Genomic DNA, 25,277 nt, shown 5'->3' on the forward strand with positions numbered 1-25,277 from the left:
AGTTTAGACTATAAAGAATATTCATAAAATACACGGACATCAAATAAAACAGTCCTCTGTCACATTGAACATTCCTCTGTGTTATAAATTTCCAGAGGACTGTTGCACAGAGGACTGTTATTTTTACGTAAAAAATGTCATACCACGTATCAGTTTAAATATTACTTCATAATACAGAGACAGCTATAAATTATCACACTCAGCAATTTTTTAGTTAAATAAATATAATTATAGCACATAAAACACCGTAAAATAGACTTACCAGAGGAATGTTTACTCAACATTGCAGAGACGTGGCTCTCACATAGACGCGGAGTTGTCACTGCGCAAAATGGCGGCGACTTCTTTAGCATGTCGACCGAGCAAACTTCACACTGTTATCGTTCTGTTTCACGCGAAATGTAACCACAATAGTGTTTAATATTTTTGTGGCGCGATATTCAAATTGTGACAGAGGACTGTTCAAAAATGTTTGGGACAAAATTCGAACACTAGTTTTTAGTACTAAAAAATTCTCTAAAATTATAATTGTTTTTTGTTCACATGCATTTAATATTCTTTATGTTTATAGAGTTATAAGATTTTACATTTTTAAATACAACTAATAAAAACCGAACCGAATCATACTCGATCCGGAATTAGGACATAACAGAGGACTGTTTTTAGTGGCATTTAGAGCGAATTTATGAAATAATTATGATTATAAACTAAAGATTAAGCTTGGCTCCATAAATAACAGGTTGTATATTATGTGTTTTCATAAATAAAGCTATGCATTAATATAGTCAAAGAAAAAAGAAGTGCTTGGACAATGATTTTCCTGTTAGTAGAGAAAGGCCCATTTATTGGTTTTATTACGATATATATTATAATATAACATTTTAGCAGAATTATTTTCATCTTTTCGCCACACATTATACAATTGGTCCCGCTTATAACACATATATTTTAATCGCTGGTTAACCCACTTGCACGAGTTCCGCCTATTATTTAAACTAATATTTTTTGATGTTGTACACATGTTATATGCACTTTTAAATTTATTTTCTATTGAAGAAATGATTTCATTTGGATTCTGAGTATTTAAACATTCACGCCAATCAATATTACGAAGTTCATTTTTCAATTTATTGTTGTCTAATACATTTATAAATGCGCGAGCGCTCGATCGGCTGCGGCCGTGCTCGGGCGCGTCGACGGATGACGTCATCGGCCACGCACAGGCGGTAATGCAGTGATCAGCTGGTGCGATATTTACTACCGCGCTATACACATTTATGTTACTGCAATAACTACGGATGAATAGATGGTCAATACACGATCTGCATAATATATTGCCGTGTTTTTCTATACGCGTATATTGATTTATAGCACACTCAAAGCCCAAATTACTCAAAGAATTAAGATATAAGGTCGTCACAGGGTTACTCTGCTTCAAGTCAATGTTCATATCACCAATTACAAGGTAATTATTTTTATGTGTGTAGTTCTTAATTATATTTGTTAATTCTCCTATAAATCGAGATTTACATGTGTGAGGTGGTCTATACACGGCGCATATGCCCATACAACTCATTTTATTTATAGTTAATTCACCCGTTATGTATTCCATTTCTTTCGAAGGATTATTATTGAACCTTGTAAAAGTAAGGGATTGATGTACATACAAAATCACTCCACCACCCCTTTTATTAGATCGTAACTCGGAGTATAAGTAATAGTTAGGTAATTGAAATAATTGGGTCAACTGAGTTTTAATATTCGCTTCGGTGAAAATAACCAAATGTATTATCGACTTAGAATTATTTATAACATATTCTACTTGATCAAAATTTTTAATCATAGACCTAATATTGACATGAAGTATTAATAAAGGGTTTTGGTGCATAGGCACATTGTAAACGAAATCATTCCATGTATCAAAGTTACATTCAATTAAGGTATTATTTACATCATCCATAATAAAAAACGGATTTTTATGTATACTTAATTTTTGTTATACATAGTAATAAAGCGTAACTTAGAACATATGAAAAATTATAAACAGCCAATAAAGGTGTTGAAAAGTTCAATTAAGAAGGGAAAATAATAAAAAGGATATTAGTGAGTACCTGATATAAGCTGGTTTTTCATCTTTTCTATGTCCTGTTGATTTTTAACCGTTATTATTTTACCTGTATCATTTTTACGCACTAGGATAGAACCATTTTTGCACCAAATATATTTGAAGGAATCCCTTAGCTCTTCTTTAGTCTTCCATAATAAGAATGCGGTTGAGGGGGTTAATGATTCCCGTAAGTAAATTTTTCTACTGCCTGCCATTCCGATGTCTGCAGGAGTTATATTTATTTTTCTTGCGGCTTCTATCCACAGATTTCGGGTTCCGTCCTTCAGAATAACATTAATCACTGGTGTATCCCTCTTCTTTGTGCCACTATTGCCAGTATTACGTGACTTCTTTCTATATGCTTGTATGACATCATCTGGATTCCGATGTATATTTGTTGCGATTAATTGTATTATATTTTTTATATTTTCATCATCTTTTTCTTCTATTCCACACAGATCCAGTTGATTTGCTAATTGATTTTGTTGGATTTGATTTAATTTATTTTCCATAACTTCATATTTTAGGTTAATATTTTTTAAATTATTGCGTAGTTCCGTACAATGATTCTCTAATGTTTTCATATTCTTTTCGTATGCAATCATCTTACATTCGTATTCATCGATCTTATCAGAATAGAACTCCAAGGTTCGTTGAAGCTCATCTTTGATCACTTCTTTAACTTCCATCCTAATGATTCGTAAGGCTTCCTGTGTTTGGTTAAATGCCGAGTTTTCCCCCACGTAATCATTGTCGTCATCAGGAATGATTCCAGATATCCGCCTAGGCTTGGTACCGCTACAAACCTTACACTTCCAATCAACTGATTCCGTCATGATCAGAACGTTTAGCTGTTCATTTGAGAGATCGGCACATGAACCGTGTATCCATTTACTACACGCCCCACATTGAATGCCAGGCACTTTTTTGTTAATAATTTTGTTGCATTTATAACATTTAACCATTTGCTCTTGTATATATTATAATGTCCAGCCAGTACTGCGGTCACCAACCCGCCTGCCCAGCGTGGTGACTATGGGCAAAACACATGAGTTCACGTTATTTTTAGCGTAAACTTGTGGAGGCCTATGTCCAGCAGTGGACTGTATAGGCTGTAATGATGATATTATAATAACTGACACTAACGTTACCTTATTATTCCTCCCTTTTTTTCTTCTTAATGTGAATTTTACTAATACTCAATTTCGCACTTCTTCTTGCACGTCTTAAGGTTGGTAGAGAATGCTTTTAGCATTAAGCCCGCCTTTTGTACAATTCTTTAATGTATTGTCCAATAAAGTATTAATAAATAAATAAATAAATAAATAACTTAAAGTTTGAGGAACTTCTCCATCGTTATTTACCGATTTCAAAAAAAGGAGAAGGATCTCACTTCATCTGTATTCTTATGTGTGTGTAACACCCAAAAATAACCGACTTTTTACTGGGTGTACCGATTTTGATGATTCGTTTTTTTAATCGAAAGCTGATGCTTATCAAATGGCCCCATTTAAATTAAGCGAAATGTGGGCGAGTTGTGACTTACCCCTAATAATGCATGTTTAATTTGCTTTGATTACGTCGCAAATGTTCTCATTTTGTTTCAAGTCTATGTTAATTGAAGTCAGTTCTTTTTGAAAAACACAACTATAAACATAACAATTGCAATACACTTTAATGTACCGCACACGAGATGATGACAAAATGAAGAGAGGCCTCACGTCGAGGAACAAAGCGCAGTCGTCACTTGAGCGGCAGCCGGCGGAGAGCGGCGCTCGACAGCACTTGTTGAGGATACACGATTAACTCTTTGATTTTATTTTCAATTTATGAATTTCATTTGTTATTTCGTTAAGCATTACAGTATTTTATACTGATGCGTTCTTTTTTTTATGTCACTAGGTCGGCAAACAAGCGCACGGCTCACCTGATGGTAAGCGATTACCAGAGCTTATAGACACCTGCAAAACCAGAAGCATCGCAAGCGCGTTGCCGACCCAATCCCCGATCCCCCTAGGAGCTCTGGTCACCTTACTCACCAACAGGAACACAATACTGCTTGAAAACATTATTATTTTGCTGTGATCTTCTGTAAGATCGAGGTACTACCCCAGTCGGGCTGCTCCATATTTTGAGCAGGAAATTCCTGCTGTGCCCTACCTCAGTTAGTTCTAGTCGGATGTTGGTCCCAGTTTTAATCTAAATATCGTTACGCTTATGTACCATCTTTACAACTTTACCGATTTTTTTACTAAATAAATTTCATAAACTCTATCTGGGTTGTGATGTCATTATAGTAATTTAAAACTTGTATCTACGGAACCTACTATATAGGTATTTAGTATTATAAATTAAATTTAAATCTGTAAAATGACGATTCGATGGTGCCTTTGAAACCTATTTGAATAAATATATTTTTGATTTTGATTTTGATTTCTAGTTAATGTAGTGTGCCTAATATTAGGAAAGTAAAGCTGCAACTCCACATACTTTCTAAAAATGATACTTCATACAATATGTGACGTGTGAGATATTTACTGCAGCATCAGAAATCAAGACCGTACTGAGTAATTGATTAGACGAATGGAGAGGAGAGCGCTGTGATAGCGCGCCGCTATCGCTCAGACAAATCCAATGAAACGGAACGAACGGCCGCGGCCGTGTTAAAATATGCTACGGGTCGCTCCGGCGGTAATGGCCGCCATTAATTGTGTTATTAAAGAAAGGGTCAGCGATGTGACTCAGTGCGGTGGCGATGAGAGATAACGGGGGGACGCTAAGGCCGAGCTATGACTTACTGCACTTTTAATTTAATTTTGGGACAAAAGATGAGGCTCTAAGTCATGCGTGTGTATACAAGCGAGGCATAATTTTTTAGTATATTCTAAACACACCTTGAATGGGAAGTATGTAAAAGAAAGTAGCTGATGAAACCCTCAATTATGTCATCTTTGACAACCATGACCGTTGTGCCAAGAGTGTTCGGCTAAGACGAAGAACCGCGCATATTTTACAGTCTACGGTTATTTTGGTAACTTTGAAAATCATGCAAGAATAAGTTAATTCCACTCACTACTTACAGACATTTAAAAAATTTATTATCGGAATCTCCAATTTCAAAGTCAGAGCTAAATAGAATCACATTATGATATTTGTAAAATTTATAATAATAAAGAACGTTGTAAAATAAAAATTTATCAGTAAAGTAATGTAAATTGTTTCTTTATATTGTGGGAGTATTTTTCCTCATTACCGCGTGGCACCTCCCCCCGGCATTGCACGGAAATAGTCCGAAAGGAATCGGCAATACAAATTGCGGGCATTTCCTGCCCTGCCCTGCGAGGTAATGTTCTGTCGTAATGAACTATGAAATCAGGGAAACCGCGGTAAATTGAGATTAGCTCATCGCATTAAGGCAAATGTACATTAATTTATATTATTTCTATGTTGATACGGGCTATTTTTTGTTACAAGCATTCACGGTTCAGCCTGTAAGATCGCACTGCTGATCGTAGGCCACTTTCTCGGTGTAGGAGAAGGATCCGAGCTCAATCTACCTCGCTGCTCCAATACGAAATGGCGAATATATTCACTAATATGAGTAACGATTGAGTGATGAGTGATCAATAGCCTAACGTGCTGTCCGAAGCACCGAGACCCAAAAATACAAACATCAAACCTGAAAAAATGCTTGTACAGATACAAATATCCATTACGAGTATATCAGGTTCTATCTTTAACACTGGCCCAGTGTTCCACTGAGCTGCTTTCGAAATGCAAAAATTTATCTTGAAATGAGAAAAACAATCGTTTCAAATAAAAATCTAGTTCGAAATTAAAACTTCATCCTTTACATTGATTGAAATGAAAGACTGCAAGTTGCCGTTCAATCTCCGTCTCGATGTTAATATACGTATTAAAATACAAAGAAATAATATCCACGTCGATACACAAACAACTGCCTCATCTTTCCTTCGGGGTTGATAAGTGGAGCGCGCTCGTGATGGAGGTGTTAGTGCCCTCGATAGCGCTGAAGTAGGTGAACGAACACTGGGAGCGGACTTGTATAAACTACTCCGAGATACATTTTATACAATTTATTGTTTTATGGAAGAGCATTACGTGTAGCTGATCTGTATTGTTTTTAGTGAGCATTCATTGAATTCGCTGAAAGAAAAAATATATTTTCAATGATTAGAAAGATATTCCATGATTCGGTTCGCTTGTTATTTATAACTAGGATTTCTAATATCGAAGAACATTTAGGAATAATTTTGTAATATATGTATTTAGAACCTGTTTTTTTGACTGAGAATAAACGGTCAAACAAGTGCGTATATGTGTTTCCTTTGCCCCAGTTAATTAATATAATACGGCTAAATATGTCTCAAATTTTATAAATAAATATATTAGAATTGAACTAAAAATACATTATTGTATCAGTTTACGAAACGTAGAATAATTATAATTATTACGATATTGGTGAACGTCAAAATCAAAACAACATTGTTTTGATTTAAAGTTACGCCTGTAGACGTAAGACTTGTTTAAGTAATTTATTTGGAATTAATTTACGAAAATTAATTGCGAGAACTGTCAAAGTACTCTAAATTGTCTTTGTCGTCGCTTATAACATTATTTGTAAATTATTTTAGTCCTCGTTGTTGATGATATTTTTGATTTGTTAATAAAATTAATTATATAAAAGTAATAAATTACTTTTAAAATACACAAACTTTATAAGTATTAACCAATTGTGAAATAATAAACAAAAAATAAATGCTACAAAAACTGTGTGCTTTAGATTGAAATCCTAATTCAATATAGAAACAAGCCCTACATAGATTCAAAAGCACATAGCGTGGTATAAACACCTCTTAATCTCCTCCCCAGGAGCTCTGGCCACCTTACTAACCACAGAACACAGAACTAACATAATTATATGTAGTTGAGAACAATATTGATCAACTGTGATCTTCTTTAAGGTCGAGATACTTCCCTATACAGGATACTTCAAATTTTGAGTTGGATATATGCTGTGCCCTATTTTAAAGAGATTTATATATATCAGTCGATATTTTAGATGCGCATCAAGATAGTGTATACTTTGTATATCAACTATTCATGCCTTTCTGATGAGTAGATGTTGGCTAATCTCTTAAATTGGTATTAGTGATATATCTCTAGTGATTCCAATCTAAAGTCTTTGAATTTTTTTTTTTGCATGTAATGTCAAGCTACTGAGGATAATTTGCAGAGAATGGAGGAATAGTTGATGATGGTAATGCGAGTGTTTGATTCGCAGCAGCTCGCACCACCGAGGCAATACGATCAAATAATTCCACCGCTAATGATCTTTCGTAAATGCGTGATATAATCCCCATCGTCTAATTTGTGGCTGCATAAAACATGGAATATTTTGCGTAACGGTGACAACTCGGTTCTCCGGAACAAATGACAACCGCAAAACATAACAACCATTAATGTGAAACGGGACCGCTCACACATGTCTAATGAATTATTTATTTGAATTTACATTTGATAAACATGTCGAAAATTGCGACGCATTTGGATATTTTCCGCGGACAGCTGGTATTAAGCGTGCGTTTACTGTATCGACGTGGCCGATACGCTGTCTCTGTTTAGTTATGAAAATTGAAATCTGCATGTTCCAATATCTCTGTGTATTTTTTAGAAGCTTCGATTTAACTTGCAATGTAGGGATACATGTGTGTATGTATGTATATACGTATGTTTGTTAGGGTAGGATCTTGCAATTTAATTTTGAAGCCTTTTGAATCTTTAACCGATTAAGCTGAAATTTTGTACACTTGTCAATGCATGTGTCATTCTAAATCCAACATGACGTCTACACCCAAAATGAAGGATTAGTTGTTTTCAATGTACTCCTACAATATGACAAGAAACGTCACTCTAAATCCAATATGGAGCATTTTTAAAGATAGCAGGCTTTTTTAATTAAGTTAATTTATTGAGAGCTGGATTCGAGTCCTTCGCTCTATACTGTACACAAAGATGGCAGGCTAGTCATGGTTAATGTACTCCTACATTATGGCTACTATATGAAAGATCTGATCTTATTTTCTCGAAATAAACACATATTGTTAAGATTTTCACAGCTTTTTAATACACAAACGTTCGGTACAAATGTCAAAAATAGACAAAATAATCACATTGTTACATTCCTTTTTAAAAATCAGAAACATTCATTTGTTCGTTCCTGTGTTGCTGTATGTAAATAATTCATTTAATGTGTTACTAACAAACTGAAATTTACTAAATCTAATATTAATGTAAGTTGTGATAATAAATGTATATTACATAGTGTTTAATATCTAATAATTACATCTTAATATAGTATCTTGTCTAATTAACCTTACATATATAAAAGGACTTACTGAGAGTAACTCGAAAAAAAAAAGTTAGAAAATAAATAAAAAATAAATAACATTTTAATAAACAAGCTTTTATTTAAATGCGCTAAAAATAATAAAATAAACCTTTATATCATATAAATTGTGTAATGACGTTATACATATGTTGATGGTAACATTTTTAAAGGAAAATTATATTTTATTCTCTTCTGCGCATTTAAATAAAACGCCTTTTTAAGTGTTTTATTTTTAATTTATTTTTTGTGACGGTCTGAATATTTTTTTTCAAGCGTGAATATGAACGGAAAAAAATCGCAGAGGAATGTTTCTATTACAAAACTCGAATAGATCCAATTCTTCGAGTGATAGTATATTGTACAGTCGTACTGCGATAACATTTTGAGAGCAGAAGGTCAGACACAGTTGAGCATATTAAGCAGAGAGTTAATAAAACAGGTTTCTTCAAACAAGAAGAGCGATTAATCTTCAAAATTACACACTCGTGCAAAATTAATTTTTGTCGCCGGCGTGTGTTCGTAATACGAGGATAAGACAAATTAACGATAATGAATATAAGTTGTGAGTGGTTTTGTCCGGAGGTGATATTACACGCGGGGATCGCGCGACACGTTGCAATCCGTGCGCAATGGCACCGTACCGAGCAGTAGCGCGCCGCAGTCTTAGGAGTGACGGCACACTGGGTGCGGTGTTGTGTTACTCAGAGGAATGCGGAACAGCGTAGTGTTGAGACGTACAGTAGGGTGATCGCAGTAATAACTCTCCTGATTAGTCGTGGATAAATAAATGGCTATAGCTAAAAGATGCTTTGCGTTTCCTAAAGTGCCTTGTGTGCTTTTTGGTCCCAAGAATATTGTAAATGACAGCAAAACAGGGTTCTATAACAAACTCATATGCTATGAAAGTCTAAAATATCAATCTCTATGTAACTAATGATTTAAGTACATATAGCTAATTGGTTAGAAAACAGTACAAATTCTTCTACTAAACAGTCATTGGAAACGTGTTAAGTAGTTGTTCCAAACCGCAGCTTATCATGACGTGCCTCGCTTTCAGCCTTCAGTGTGAAGAGCGCCGCATGGCAGCAGTAAATCTCGTTAAGAGCCGCCGCCGGTCATGCATACGCGATGAGTCTCTCCAAGCAGCCGATACCTGCCTGCCCGCACTTGGCCGGGTATCCGGGTAGCGGTCGATATATCAAAATTGCCTTGTTGGGAATTTACATTTTGATAGTGTTTGTGGAGATATTAGCTCGAGTCTTTGTCGAGAGCTGTTTGATCATTCATTGGTTATTCCAGAACAATATTTCTTTTGTTCAATCGTGGTTTTAAAATTAGTTCAAGCGTCTCGTGATAATCTCCAAAACGTTTATAAACATCTCTCATAATACAGTAATTTTTGTTTGCACTGCCTTTTATTGTTTTACACAAGTAAATATTTTTTATTAATAAATAAAGGACCGGTGAGAGTTTTGCTATTAAAAGTAATATTATGTGATTTTATGGATTTTCAGCAATTAAGTTTAATTACAATCGGCTCGCGGTAGTTCTAGCGTGAAAGGATAACCGCCGGCTATTAATCGCAAACTTTCGAATTTATAATATTTGTAGGATTCAAATGACTTCACTGTAATAAAATAAGTGGGATTTTATATAAATGTTAGTGAGGTGTTGTCATTTATGTCATGAGTCTTTGTTTTTTATCTTTACCTTAGTTGTTTTATTGTGATAATTTTTTGTCATAATATTCACCAACCCGCCTGCTCAGCATGGTGACTATGTGTAACACACATGAGTTCACGCCATTTTGGCGCGAACTAGTGGAGGCCTATGTCCAGCAGTGGACTGTATTAGGCTGAAGTGATGATGATGAATGTTTATATGACGCTTGTGAGGCGGATGCAGTAGCTGCGAATCAAACGTTGTTTTATTTTATACAGATAATAACAAATACCTAAATAATATTACAATATCATAACTGGATCATTATTTGTTTCCATAAATACGCATTCTGTCTGCAACATCCTACTGATGGGCATAGGCCTCTTTCTCCGTGTAGGACAAGGATTGTAGCTTAGAATTATATATTAGACCTTGAAGCTCCACTGCGGGTCGGCGGATATGTTCACTCCTATGGGTAACGATCGCTATCAGATATTTATGATAACAACTGGGACCGACGGCTTGACGTGCTCTCCGAGGCACGGTGGGGAGACACATAAGGACAAACTTCCAAACCGGACAGAAATATTTGTACAAATATCCATCCCGAGCGGGAATCGAACCCACGAACCGTCGGTGTTGTAGGCGACTAATCGCACCACTGCACCAGAGCGGTTGTTCATAACTAATATAACATAAAATTAACGCACTGTGCCCATTTCGGGGGACAAAGAGCTGTAAAAAAAATAATTATTTCGGAAACGTCAAGAGCAATTAATTTTTCACTTTGCTTAGAAAAATGAAAAATCAAACGTTCGTAACAAAATGACGGCCATTTGTAATTACAAAGTGGAATGAAATCTCTACAAAGGAGCGATTGTCTTTGTTTTAAGGATAATCCACTGGAAGACGGTCTCTTATAATTAATATCACTCGGACGGTGAAATTTTTAGATTATTTTTCAATCTTTATAAATTTATAACACATTTATACTGCACTTCAGCCTATCGCAGTCCACTGCTGGACATAGGCCTCCCCAAGTTCGCGCCACACATTCCGGTCTTCCGCAATCCTCATCCAGCCTACAGCGGCAATCTTACGTAGATCGTCGGTCCAACGGGCCGGTCTTCCGGTTCGGGTCCCACACTGCGTTTGCCAAGACGCGGTCTCCACTCTAGGACCCGTCTACTCCAACGGCCATCGGTCCTGCGACACAGATGACCAGCCCACTGCCACTTCAACTTGCTAATTTTGTGGGCTATGTCGGTTACTTTTGTTCTCTCGCGGATAGTCTCATTTCTAATCCTGTCTTTGAGAGAGACCCCAAGCATAGCCCGTTCCATTGCACGTTGAGCGAAACTTGTGGACCAGTCCCTTCATCAGTGTCCACGTCTCGGCTCCGTATGTTAACACAGGCAGGACGCATTGTTCGAAAACTTTTGTCTGCAAGCATTGTGGAATATAACACATTTATAAATAAATACAAACATCAGACTCAGACGGGGATCGAACCCACAACCTCCGGAGTCTAACCTTAGGAACAGATGACCATGTGTATGTTATAACAGAACTATTTTTATTATATAAAAACGCATTACGTAAAGCCAGTTCAACACAATATTAAATTATACTCGCAGACAATTGTTTTGTTGGAACTGTCGTTTAAATAAGTTATATTATTTTGTGTGCTGCTGTGTTTTATGTACTAATGTTTATTTTACGTTTTTACGTATTAAACCTCCTGTATAGTTACCGAAGTGAAGAAAAATGAATTTTTATAATGATAATTCGCTTGATACTTGCATACATTCAACTTTGTAATTTTTTGTTGATAACATTAAATATTGTCAACGTTAAAGGTTTCTGCATATCTAGTGCTTTAGTAGAATCGAAAGCATTCCGCCTTGTAAATACATCGTATGAAACGACTACAGCGCCATCTATTGGCTCCAATAGTGAATCTAAAGTAACCAAAAACTTACATAAATACATTTAAAAAATATTCAAAATCATATCATGGGGAGTTTAATAGCATAATCAAAATAAAAATTAATTTTATTGAAATAAGCTTGAAAAGCACCTTTGAATCGCCGGTTTACAAATTAAATTATTAATTATAGTTAAAAGTGAAGCAACAGTCGACTCGGAATGTAGTTTCTGCAGAGAAGCATCAGGAAGAAACTCCGTAGTTAATCTCTTAAAAAATGTAATCTTTATTAAAATAAAGTTTCTTTTTATAATTTATTTTATAACAATTTGATACCATATATTTTACAGAGAGCAGCTAAACGAGAATAATTTAATATGAAATCAAATAGTGTCACATGGCCGGGCCGATAACGAAGTTTCAGCTCGCTAACAAAGCGCGAATTAAAACTGTTTAACATATCAATGCGAACCGTGATCCGCGAACGATTTATATGAGAATCTACAACGTAACGTATTGGCGACGTAAATCACCCGTCTGGTGAACGTAGAGCTCGACCGGCGAGTCTCAATATCAGAACAATGTTATTAAATGTTCAAAGCAGGGCTAATCTTTTATTCAAGAGGCGAGCGAGTAGACATTGCACCGTTTCTGTTTCATTAAGTGAGAATTTTAATTATTTTCCATTTATTGAAAATGCATCAGCTTGTAAGCGCTCCACAGCTGGGCGATTGCAACGCCAAATATTGTTACTTGTGTACTGTTTTTATTCTTATTAAGGAGATACATGACTTAGAGTTTTTATTATTTTGTTACGGGAGGATTAATTTCTTCCCATAGAAACCCTAAAACCTACCAACTGACGCCGTTATGTCCCAGGATTTACAAGCATGTGCAAATGCAGTTGAAATAAAGCGTCGTGTTTCAAAAACTCATTTCCTATTTACATATGAAACTGCGCCAGACACATTTCCGTCCGCTAAGATTTCCGCGCTCCATATTTCGGACACAAGCTCGTGTTTGTGAAGTTTTAACGCCTTTCAGAACCATCCACAGCGCAATTGTTGGGCCGAGGAAACGCTCGGCTGAGGCGCGGCAGCGGCGTAGTTATGCTAATGCAAGCAATAAGGTGACAAGGATGCTCTGATATAAGGGAATGCAATGAAATAATGGACTATAAAATAATTCCATCATTTAAAAATTTGTTTATAAGAAAGCTGTTTTATATATTAATATTTCAAAATATTATACATTTAGATGATATATAGTAAGTTATAAAGCTTACTTATTCATTATTAAATGAAATTAAATTTTATATGCTTATAGCAAGTAAGTTCGAAGTAAATTATTCTGTAAAAAGTTTTAATTATAGACATTTATGAGCGGACTTAGAAGGTACACGTTGAATTTTAAGTGGTTTCTTAATTACACGTGTACGTGTTATTTGTTTTCAAAAGCTTAATTATTACGTTTTGAGCTGTTGTTTATTAGGAGAGTTTATATTTAAAATCGGCGGTCAGTTTTCTCGACAAAACATCTTTTAAAGGGTTACTTGGCTGAAGTACATTTGGATTTTTAATTGCAAAGCTCTCGAAGCATATATTCAACGTATATACGTGAAAACTAGCGGAACTCGTAAGTTCTTGATGTTTGCCAGCTAAGATGAGCTGTGCGTTCAAAGATATCTGCACGTTTCAGGAATCAAGTTATTTCGGAACTAATGCCAAGAGTTATGACATCAGTAATTTCTAAATTCACGAAGACTCAGCCTGTAACATCCCACTGTTGGGCATATGCCTCCACAACTCAAGACTCACAAGGACAGACATCCAAACCGGAAAGGAATATTTAGTGATACAAATATCCTAAATATTGATATAAATCCTTAATATTATAACAACTCTAAAATGGAAATACTTATAGACGAAAAATAAATGTCATGAATCAAATTGGTGTGAAAAAAAATCAACGTCTCTGCACAAAGTATAACAAATAATAAGAATTTTTCTGTGTAATAATTTCAAAAAATACAACGATTCACTCAAATTGAACGCTTGCAGTAGTTTGAATCGTCCAGACATTCAATTTGAGCGCTAGGTGAAGTTTGTTTCACCCGGGAGGGTTGCGAGTCTTACCTGAGTCGACTCAGATAAGTAAGTCGTAAGGCGGACCGCGGGGACTGTCTGAGTGGTATCTTATCTTCTATCTATTCAGTCACTTGAAATGCTTATCAAACTGAGTAACTTTTTAAAAGGCACAATTTAGTATAATTTAATGGTTATTTTTATAAAACCTGTCTATACATCATATTTTTAGTTTTGTTTTCAGGCTGTATATGTTTCATACAAACTATCAACCCCAATTAAACCCCCTTAGCGGTGGAATATCGTAAAATCCGTTCTTAGCGGACGTCTGCTAACTATAATCTACCTTCCCGCCAAATTTTGTCTTTGTCCAACCTGGATGGATAGACCATCTAGCGGTTTTTGAGTTCTCGTTATGAGTGAGTTAGTGACCTTTCTCTTTTATATATATAGATTACGATGCATTATTTGGACACCTCCTCACGATCTATAGAGCATATATTTTAAATTTCAAGTCTCTTACTTCAAAAAGATAAGACTTTCATACAAACTTCCGACCCCGTTTTATCCCCTAAGGGGTCGAGTTTCGTAAAATCAGTTCTTAGCGGATGTCTACGCCCTATAAGGAACCTACCTGCCAAATTTCAAGTTTGTAGCTGTTATAGTTTCGGAGGTTTCGTGATGAGTGTGTCAACCTACCATCCCCCGTTTTAACTCCAAAAGAGAGTTGGTTTCTAAAGATACATTATTTGGTCACCTTTTTACCATCTATAGAGTATACATTTTAAATTTCAAGTCTCATACTTCAAAAACATAGGACTTTCATACAAACTTCCAACCCCCGTTATCCCTTTAACGGTCGAGTTTCATAAAATCAGCTCTTAGCGGATGTTTACGCCCTATAAGGAACCTACTTGCCAAATTTCAAGTTTGTAGCTGTTATAGTTTCGGAGATTTCGTAATGAGGGAGTCAACCTACCATTCCCCGTTTTGACCCCAAAAAGGAGTTGATTTCTAAAGATACATTATTTGGACACCTTCTCACTATCTAAAGAGCGTACATTTCAAATTTCAAGTCTCTTACTTCAAAAACATAGGACTTTCACACAAACTTCCAACCCCCGTTTTACCCACTAAGGGGTCGAATTTCATAAAACCCATTCTTAGCGAATGTTTACGCCCTAAAAGGAGCCTATCTGCCAAATTTCAAGTTTGTAGCTGTTATAGTTTCGGAGATTTCGTAATGAGGGAGTCAACCTACCATCCCCGTTTTAATCCCAAAAGGGATTTGATTTCTAAAGTCACATTATTTGGACACCTTCTCACCATCTATAGAGCATACATTTTAAATTTCAAGTCTCTTACTTCAAAAATATAGGACTTTCATACAAAATTCCAACCCCCGTTTTACCCCCTTAGGGGTCGAGTTTCGTAAAATCCGTTCTTACCGAATGTTTATGTTCTATAAAGAGCCTACCTGCCAAATTTCAAGTTTGTAGCTATTATAGTTTCGGAGATTTCGCGATGAGTGAGTCAGCCTACCATCCCCCGTTTTAACCCCAAAAGGGAGTTAATTTTTAAAGATACATTATTTGAACACCTTTTCACCATCTATAGAGCTTACATTTTAAATTTCAAGTCTCTTACTTCAAAAACATAGGACTTTCATACAAACTTCCAACCCCCGTTTTACCCCCTTAGGGGTCGAGTTTCGTAAAATCCGTTCTTAGCGGATGCCTACGTCTTATAAGGAACCTACCTGCCAAATTTCAAGTTTGTAGGTGTTATAGTTTCGGAGATTTCGTGATGAGTGAGTGACCTTTCGCTTTTATATAGATTATTATATAGATAATTACATACCTATTTTGTGTTTACATATTTTTGTACGTAATATGGCTGCATGTTAAGCAAATAACATTCAAATATTTTCAACAATCATATACACTAATATGCTAAGGTTAAGATGTTTGCCTCCCTTTTTAGAAAAAACCTCACAATTACTCCACATAAATTATATATCATTTTATAGATAATTACTTGCTCTACTGGCATCAACAACTTAAAAAAGTTATCATTGCTTTTGTTTTGTAAATTAATTAATTATTAAATTTATATACCTACATAGATACACATTGAAACACAATACAGCAATGCTGCCATCTAACGGCTTTAATTTTGAATCAAAGACAACATGATTGACGGTCGATAAGCTTTTTGTTCAATTTCAAATCAATTTTTATAATTTTGTAAAGGGATAATTATCATACATAATTAGTGCGAATATTCACACGGTTAGCTAGTCAAATCCTAATCATATATTCAATATCAAATTTAATGTCACTAAATCCTAATCCTGTGCTGTGTGGCTACGGCACTAAAGAATTTAGCCACCCCCTCTTTTCCCGTGGGTGTCGTAAGAGGCGACTAAGGGATAACAAGTTCCCACAACCACCTTGGAACTTAAGAAGCCGACCGATGGCGGGATAACCATCAAACTGCTGGCTTTGAAATACACAGGCCGAAGACGGGCAGCAGCGTCTTCGGTGCGACAAAGCCAGTACTGCGTTCACCAACCCGCTTGCCCAGCGTGGTGACTATGGGCAAAACACATGAGTTCCCGTTATTTTTGGCGTAAACTTGTGGAGGCCTATGTCCAGCAGTAGACTGTATAGGCTGTAATGATGAAATCCTAATCCTTACCAACGTCAGTTTATTCAATATTAGACCGCGAGTAAACGTGTGCGTGTCAGAATTAAAACATAATTAAATTCTTGCGTGTTATAAATTAATAATTGCAATTAAATTATAAATTAATTTGTGTGGTAAATAAAATAATAATCACTTCATTTTATAATGTAAATGTGTCTGGAATAGAAATCTATCTATTTCTATATATGCATAGTCTTGCCTTGTATCGAAACTCGTGTCAATCTCATCTTACAAGATTTTAAATGGACAAAAGCAAAACACATAGTCTCTCTCTCTCTTTCTCTCTCTTCCTCTCTCTTCAGTCCATCGCAGTCCACTCCTGGACATAGGCCACCACAAGTTTGCGCCAAAAATGACGAGAACTCGTGTGTATTGCTCATACTCACCACGCTTGAAACACAAAGTATAAATTGACATTTAATTTCATGAACTTCGTTGACTGTTTTGTAAACCGGTTTCCATTTTATGTTTTTTGTCTGAAATAACGTTTATTTTTACTATTATTACAAGCAAGCAGAAATCGCGGTTTTCAGCTAGTCTTAAATAACATGTAATGACTCGTATATGAGAATATACTTTCGCGATCTCCGCGTAGAAGTGACTTTCATTGGATGTCAGTCACCTGTCGCCGACATGTTGAGTTACGTTCATATTCCGATGGAGTTTGGATATCAGATTGAGATATTACCTATCGATTATCTAGATTGACTGTCTAGCTAAGTTTGCATCGAACTCAATTTAAAAGAATACCCTCTCGGAATTTAAATATTGATTGCACTTAAAACGCTGAAAAATATGTTTTTTGTTTCAATTTCCTGCTCCGATTTGTAACAATTTAAGCTTTAGTTTCTCACTTTAAGCGGCTACAGTTATAAATCATATGTAATAGAATTGAAGTGTCTACTTATTGCAGTTCAAGTTACAGCTCTCTAACAAACAAACTGTGTTTCTAATATTAATTATACACAATTTTCTTTTTAAAACGTTTTTTTAGTACCTTAATACGGACAAGTGAATTATTATCAACGCATAGAAGAAAAAGATGGAGAGGTAAGGACTAAGAGAGATAGAGAAAAACAGACAGAAAGTGAAACCAAGCGTGAGAGACACACGCCGTTAAATGAAATAAAGATCAGTCAATGAATTAAAACTCGGTGCATTATAATTCTTAATTCTACGTATCATTGTCGAAATCATCGGGCTACTTTGGCACTAACAAAATATATTAATTAAAATAAAAACGCAGTAGTTTCGCTTATAATTTGCTTCGCTTCGACATCTAATTTGTACGATTTTATTTTTGTGTTACCCACACATTAGGAAATTCTAAACATTTTTTAATAACATATCAAAAATCGACCGTTCCAGTGGGGATCGAACCTGCATCTCCGATTGACCGTGTCGGTGCTCTAGCCAATTAAGCTATGGAACGATGTACCCGCTAGATCAAAATTTTTGATATGATGATTTTATATTCGGTTCTAAGCGACCGTGGCGCCGTCTATAGTGAGTTCTTTAGAAACGCGTAAATATTCAAAGTTTCATACTCGTACAATGAAAATCTTTGACAGGAGACGACAGCATGCTATTATTAATTTGTACGATTTTCGCTTTCGCTTCGCCATTTCAATAAACCTGAAGCCTTTACTAAACAGAATTAAAATATTAATTACGTTAGCATTAACGCAAATACAATTTCATTAAAATTAATATATCGTTCTATTTGTTGATGAAAATCGAGTGGAGTGTATTCAAATTTACATTATCAGGGGATTTGGTGCAGAGGTCGCAGCATCTGTTGCGGGCCGCGAGTTCTGTTCCCGTTAATGATAAATGTTGTTGTGGTTTTGATGTTTGTGTCGTATGTAAATTTTATCACAGGCTTTTGAATGTGTGACGTGTATTTTACTTTTTTTAATATTAATTAAATTTTGATTAAGAACAGATTATAAGTTTATATATTTGTTTTGTCTGAGGTAATAAATGTAAAAACTTTTTATTTAGCCAGTAAGAGATGCATACACCAAATGTACTTTTTATATTTATATATATACTAGCTGTGCCCGCGGCTTCGCCCGCGTTTAAATCAGTTAGTCACAAAGTTTTCCCGGCAAACTTCCAGTGAAACTATCATCAAAATCGGCTTAGCCGTTCCGTAAACCTTCCTCTTGAAGCCCTCTCTCCATTGGTAAAACCGCATGAAAAGCCGTTCAGTAAATTTTGAGGGAATCGATCACATACACTTTTGGGGACTTATTGTTATAATACACTAACTGTTGCCCGCGACTACGTTCGCGTGTTTATGAAGATATGCATTACTATCAAGATGTTTAAGCAAATTATTTTTTTATTTCAGTCACTTGAAATGCTTATTACATTGAGTAACTTTTTAAAAGGTGCAATTTAGTATAATTTAATAGTTCTGTTTTATAACACCTCTCTATACACCACATTTTTAGTTTTATTTTCAGGCTGCAGTATAAATAACCTATCAGGCTGCTTTATATGTTTCATACAAACTATCAACCCCAATCAAACGCCCTTAGCAGTGGAATATCAAAAAATCCATTCTTAGCGGACGTTTACTAACTATTATCTACCTCCCTGCTAGATTTCATCTTTGTCCATCCTGGATGGATGGACCATCCAGCGGTTTTTGAGTTCTCGTGATGAGTGAGTCAGTGACCTTTCTCTTTTATATATATAGATTACGATGCATTATTTGGACTCCTTTTCACCATCTATAGAGCATACATTTTAAATTTCGTCTCTTACTTTAAAAACATAGGCCTTTCATACAAACTTCCGTTTTATCTTTTACGTCCTATACAAAACCTACTTGCCAAATTTCAAGTTTGTAGGTGTTATAGTTTTGGAGATTTCGTGATGAGTGAGTGACCTTTCGCTTTTATATATATTATAGATATATATATATATATATTTCAATTAGATCTTCGTATATTTATAAATCATTGTTTCTTGCATTGCTTTGCTGCTTGTATTTACTAGTTTATTGTTCGTTGAAATGGTTGAAAAATGAAAGATATGAGAAGTTAATTATTCTGTATTGCAAATTACAAGATTACGCAAACACTTCGCACGACGAGAAGAAGTAAGGGAAAGAGGGTTTACATGTCAAATCACTGTCTTATATACCCAACGTTCTGTCACATCACTGATTGTCTATTGCACTCACAGTTTATATAGATACTTCACACCGATAACCGATAAATTAAGCATGGATCACACGATGTGAATCGTTATAGAGTTGCACCGCAATGAAAATGTGAGACGTTCCTTAACATACTCCCCCCGTTGAAGAATCCAGATTCTTCAACTCTGTGTCTTCATCGTCGAGTAACGGGCAGAGGCGAACCAGAGGACGGCGATAACAACCCACCGTGGTCTGAACATCAGCAACACGAGGAATCCCATCTGGCCCTGGATATAGCCTGGTTACTCGTCCGGTGCTCCAGCATAACGGCGGCAGGGAATCTTCACTTATGAGCACCAAGTCTCCAACCTTTAGTTTAGCCTTGTTTGTTTTCCATTTTGTACGTATTTGTAGTTCGCAGATGTACTCCTTTTGCCACCTCAGCCAGAAATGTTGCCTGATTTGCTCGAGTCGTGCGTAGCGTTTCAATTGCGGTTCCTTTTCATTCTCCAAGGCGCGAGCCGGCAGAGCATTTAGTGGTCTTCCGATCAAGAAGTGCCCTGGGGAAAGGAAAAGGAAATCGTCAGGGGAAGTGGATAATGGGCACAAGGGACGACTATTCAAAATAGCCTCCACTTGTGCAAACAAAGTTAGAATTTCTTCAAAAGTTAAATGAGAATTCCCCATGACTCGTTTGATATGATACTTTGCCGATTTCACACCGGCCTCCCATATGCCGCCGAAGTGAGGAGAGTAAGATGGAGTGAAGTTAAATTTGATGTTTTGCTGAGCTGTAAATTCAGTTAACGCGATGTTTTGTATATCGGTGAATTTACTGAGCTCCCTTGCCGCTCCTACAAAATTGCGTCCGTTATCAGAATAGATCTCAGCTGGTTTACCGCGGCGCGAAACAAATCTATGCAAAGTCATGATGAAGGCATCTTTAGAGAGGTCACTAACGGCCTCTAAGTGTAAACATTTAAAACGAAGGCAAATAAATAAACAAAGATAGCATTTCATCAACCTGGCCCCGCGGCCTTTACGATTTACAATATAGAATGGTCCGGCCATGTCAGTTCCAACGGACTTGAAAGGGAAGTCAGGAGTAATGCGTTGTGAAGGCAATTTCCCCATTTTTGGCAACAATGTATTACCCTGCACTCGTCGACAACGCACACAATTACGAACGGTAAAACGTGCTAATAATCTACCCCTAATTGGCCAAACTGTTTGCCTAATTGTAGCCAGCAGCAGTTGAGGACCGGCATGCATATTACGAATATGTTCATATCTAAATAATAATTTACACAAATGATGTGATGAATCTAAAAGTATTGGATGAATTTTATCATAGGAATAGTTAGAAGTATCTAGACGTCCGCCAACTCGCAATAACTTATCCTCGTCAATATAAGGTGATAAATTTAAAATTTTAGATTTAGAATTTAATTGTTTATTATTACGTAAGATTTTGTATTCTACAGAAAAACTTTGTTGCTGAGCTATTAAACATAATGATTTAAAAGCTTCATTTAGTTCATCGACAGTTAATATACCAGAGAGCCTATTCTTGCGATTTTTTAAATTGTTTATAAACCGAATGACGTATGCCATTGTTCTTTGTAATCTGTTGAAGTTAGAAAACCGCTCAAAATCAATAATAGGCTCTGAGATCACTACTGTGGCTGTGAATTTTACATCGGGTAAATTGATGTTGTCACAAGATTTTAATACGGGCCACTCATTCTGATCTTCTGTCAAGAATGCTGGTCCGTGCCACCACAAATCTGAATTCTGCAACTGAATCAAAGTAGTAGCTCGTGAGATTAAATCAGCAGGATTCTGATCGGTTGGTACATAGCGCCATGAAGATAATTTGGTATTTTCCTGAATTTCCCCTACTCTATTAGCCACAAAGGTTTTTAGCCTAGTTGAGTCACTACTGAGCCATCCCAGAACAACACTAGAATCAGACCAATAAGTGACAGAATTAGGAGTGAATCTAACAGAATTTAGAACAGCCTTGCCTAAACGACTTGAAAGTAAAGCGGCGCATAGTTCCAATCGAGGAATTGAAACAGGCTTTAAGGGGGCTACCTTTGATTTTGAACACAGAAGCTTCACTTCAATGCGATTATTTGAAGACGTAACCCTAGTATAGACACAAGCACCATAGCCAACCAATGAAGCATCACTAAAACAATGAATATCAATAATTTGTGGTGACTCAATAAGAACAAATCTAGGAATTTGAAAATTAGAAATTGATAGCAAATCTTTAGAAAAATCTCTCCAAGCGTTTTCAATGTCTATTGGTACTGGTTGATCCCAATCGGATTTAAGCTTCCATAATTTTTGTAACATAAGTTTTGGCTGCATGATGTATGGGCTTAATAAACCAAGTGGGTCAAAAATTTTAAATGCATCCGACATGATGCTTCTCTTTGTAATGGTATTTCTTGAAGGAGGAATATTGATTGGAAAATTTAACATGTCATTATTTGGATTCCAACCTAAGCCTAGAGTACTTGAAGCCTCACTTAACATAAAATTTTCTTGCAAATTTAGATTACAATTCTCAAAAATAGAACACAGATTACTTTTGTATTTACGTAATTTAAAACAACCCTTATTTAATTCTTGTGCAATTGAATTTTGAATATAATTTAGCTCTTCGATATCATTAGAACCAGTTATGAGGTCATCGACATAAAAATCCTTTTGTATAATGTTTTTGATAAGACTATCGTCGCATTCATCTCCTATCTGCCATAGACATCGCGTGCTTAAATAGCTGGCACTTGCGGTACCGTAAGTGACAGTATTTAGCTGCATTGTTTTGATTGGTAAAGACTCGTCCTCTCTCCATAAAATCAGCTGTAAATTTCTGTCGTCTGGATTGACCTCTATTTGGCGATACATCTTCTCGATATCTCCGGTCAACAGGTATTTGTATGTTCTAGCTCGAATTAGTATAGAGAAAAGAGAATCCTGTATGTTAGGTCCAATCATTAGCAAATCATTAATTGAGAAACCAGAAGAAGAAGAAGCGGAACCATCAAATACGACCCTAAGTTTAGTAGATTCGCTGGATGTTTTAAAGACAGCATGATGGCATAAAAAATAAGAGGGATCTGGTAAAGCAACTGTAGCTTCCGACAGATGGCCTAAACTTTGGTATTCTTTCATGAATTGTATGTATTGAGTTTTCAATGAAATATTTTTTCTAAAACGTTTTTCTAGATTAAACAATCGGCTTTTTGCCAAATTATATGTGTCACCTAGACAATCAGGTGAATCGCGTAGTGGAAGCCTGACACTAAACCTGCCAGAAGGAAGCCGTGAAGTGTGAGACCGAAAATGGTTCTCACAGGCTAATTCTGCTTCACTTAAAATTGTTTTTTGGGGAAGCTCCTCTAGCTCCCAAAATTTTGTTAGTAAATTGTCGACCTTGCTTTCGTTTGAGAGGTTGTCATTGATAACTGAATGATTGCACATTACTTGTTTAGCTTGATAAGAAATAGGACCACCAATCAACCAACCGAAACTGGAATATTGTAGTATAGGCTTGTTTGCACCTAAAGAAATACGGTCGTTTTTCATGAGTCGCCAGAAGAGATCGGCTCCTATGAGAATATCAATAGGAGCTGGCTGATTGAAATCGGGGTCAGCTAAACGCAAATGCGATGGTATGTTTAATTGTTGTATGTTTATAGGTGCCTTAGGCAGATTCCCAGTCAGCCTACTAAGCACAAGACAATTTAATTTAGTCTTATAATTATTGTAAATGGATTTTAATTGGATCACACAGCTTTCTTTGATTTGGTTATCTGAGTGACCGATACCAATGACGTTAATAGAAATTGGATTTGAATTGATTGAAAGTTTTTGTTGAAGAGATTTTGTAATGAAGGACGACTGACTGCCTGAATCCAACAAGGCCCGTACTTTAAGAGGCTCTTTAGTGATTGGATTCAAAATGTATACTTGGGCAGTAGACAATAAAACTTGATTTGAATTTTTGTTTGAAAAGTTTACTACAGTTTCAGAGACCTCGCCAGAGGCACTGTTGACCTTTGGTGCGTCAACTGGATGCAATAGAGTATTGTGTCGTTTCTTACACATTTTGCATGGCCCTAATCGACATTCGACTAAAGAGTGACCCTGCCTTAAACAATTAATACATAATTTGTACTTCGAAACATCGTTTAGTTTGTCCTTTCTGGACTTTGATTTGAATAATTGGCAATCATAAATCCTATGATTTTGATTGCAGACAACACACTTAGACAAAGTGCTATTGTCGTTTTGATTAGTAGTAATAAGTGAATTTGAAATTGGTCGATCACGCTTAATATGATGATTATAATGATAATTGACAGGCCTTGAATGTTGCATTTTACTATTATTATTTGTTGAAATGTTATTATGAAAACTAGAACCTTGATCATTCCTATTGTGACGCGTACATTCAAGAACATAAGCCCTATCAATCAAAAACTTATTGAATTCGGATAAACTAGGGATTTCACCTAAACTATTGCGTAGCTCTTCCCATTTGACAAGTGTTTGCGTATCGAGTTTAGATGAAACCAAATATATAATTAACGTGTCCCAGTGATCAGTAGGCTGACCTAGGTTAGCTAGAGCACGTAAATTTTTTGAAACATGATCGACTAAAGAGCGTAATGAAGTGTCCGATTCGCGGTTTATTTTTTCAATATTGAATAATGATTTAATATGATAATTTACAAGTAATCTTTTATTATTGTAACGTTCATAAAGTAACTGATAAGCGCTATTATAGTTGGCTGCGGAAACCTCAATGTTTGAAATTACCCGAGCCGCATCGCCTTCCAAATAAGAAATTAAATAATGAAATTTTTGAATCAATGAAATGCGACTATTGTTGTGAACTAAATTATTAAAAGTATCTCGAAATTCTAACCAACGGAAGAACGAACCATCAAACTTTGCAATTTGTATTTGCGGCAAGGTTATACAATTTTCATTATTATGATCGCGACCACATTGAGCATCTTGGAATAAGGACTCACGGCGTCTCTTATCCTGTTCTAAATTCTTTAATTCATTTTGTTCTTCAATGATATTTTTTGCCATCGCGGTACATAATATGAAATCTTGCTCAATGCGTTCACGCTCATCGAGCTCTTCGTCTAAATTGTCAGCATTTATTAGTTCAATTTGAGTTTGCAGCTCAT

At 35.8% G+C, this 25,277-nt stretch overlaps 2 protein-coding genes across 2 annotated transcripts; both read right to left on the reverse strand.

Moving 5' to 3' along the window:
- Positions 1-19,960: 19,960 nt before the first annotated feature.
- Positions 19,961-21,222, reverse strand: LOC123661333. Its single transcript, XM_045596295.1, has one exon. It carries the CDS (start codon positions 21,187-21,189, stop codon positions 20,200-20,202), a length of 990 nt encoding a protein of 329 aa, XP_045452251.1. The 5' UTR covers positions 21,190-21,222; the 3' UTR covers positions 19,961-20,199.
- Positions 21,223-21,533: 311 nt separating this feature from the next.
- LOC123661764 lies at positions 21,534-24,180 on the reverse strand. Its single transcript, XM_045596704.1, has 2 exons — positions 21,754-24,180; positions 21,534-21,557 (listed from the first exon to the last, which is right to left on the reverse strand). The coding sequence occupies exons 1-2, from the start codon at positions 24,178-24,180 to the stop codon at positions 21,534-21,536; spliced, it is 2,451 nt and encodes an 816-aa protein (XP_045452660.1).
- Positions 24,181-25,277: the final 1,097 nt, after the last annotated feature.

This window comes from Melitaea cinxia, chromosome 17, assembly GCF_905220565.1.
Source record: "Melitaea cinxia chromosome 17, ilMelCinx1.1, whole genome shotgun sequence".
In the NCBI taxonomy this organism is placed as follows: domain Eukaryota; kingdom Metazoa; phylum Arthropoda; class Insecta; order Lepidoptera; family Nymphalidae; genus Melitaea; species Melitaea cinxia.

Excerpts from the sequence above, each read along its gene's own strand:
- LOC123661333 (XM_045596295.1), bottom strand. The coding sequence starts at position 21,189 with ATGGGGAAATTGCCTTCACAACGCATTACTCCTGACTTCCCTTTCAAG.
- LOC123661764 (XM_045596704.1), bottom strand. The coding sequence starts at position 24,180 with ATGTGTAAGAAACGACACAATACTCTATTGCATCCAGTTGACGCACCA. Across the intron at positions 21,558-21,753 it reads ACAACATCAATTTACCCGAT|CTCAGCAACAAAGTTTTTCT; the intron begins GTAAAATTCACA and ends TATGTTTAATAG.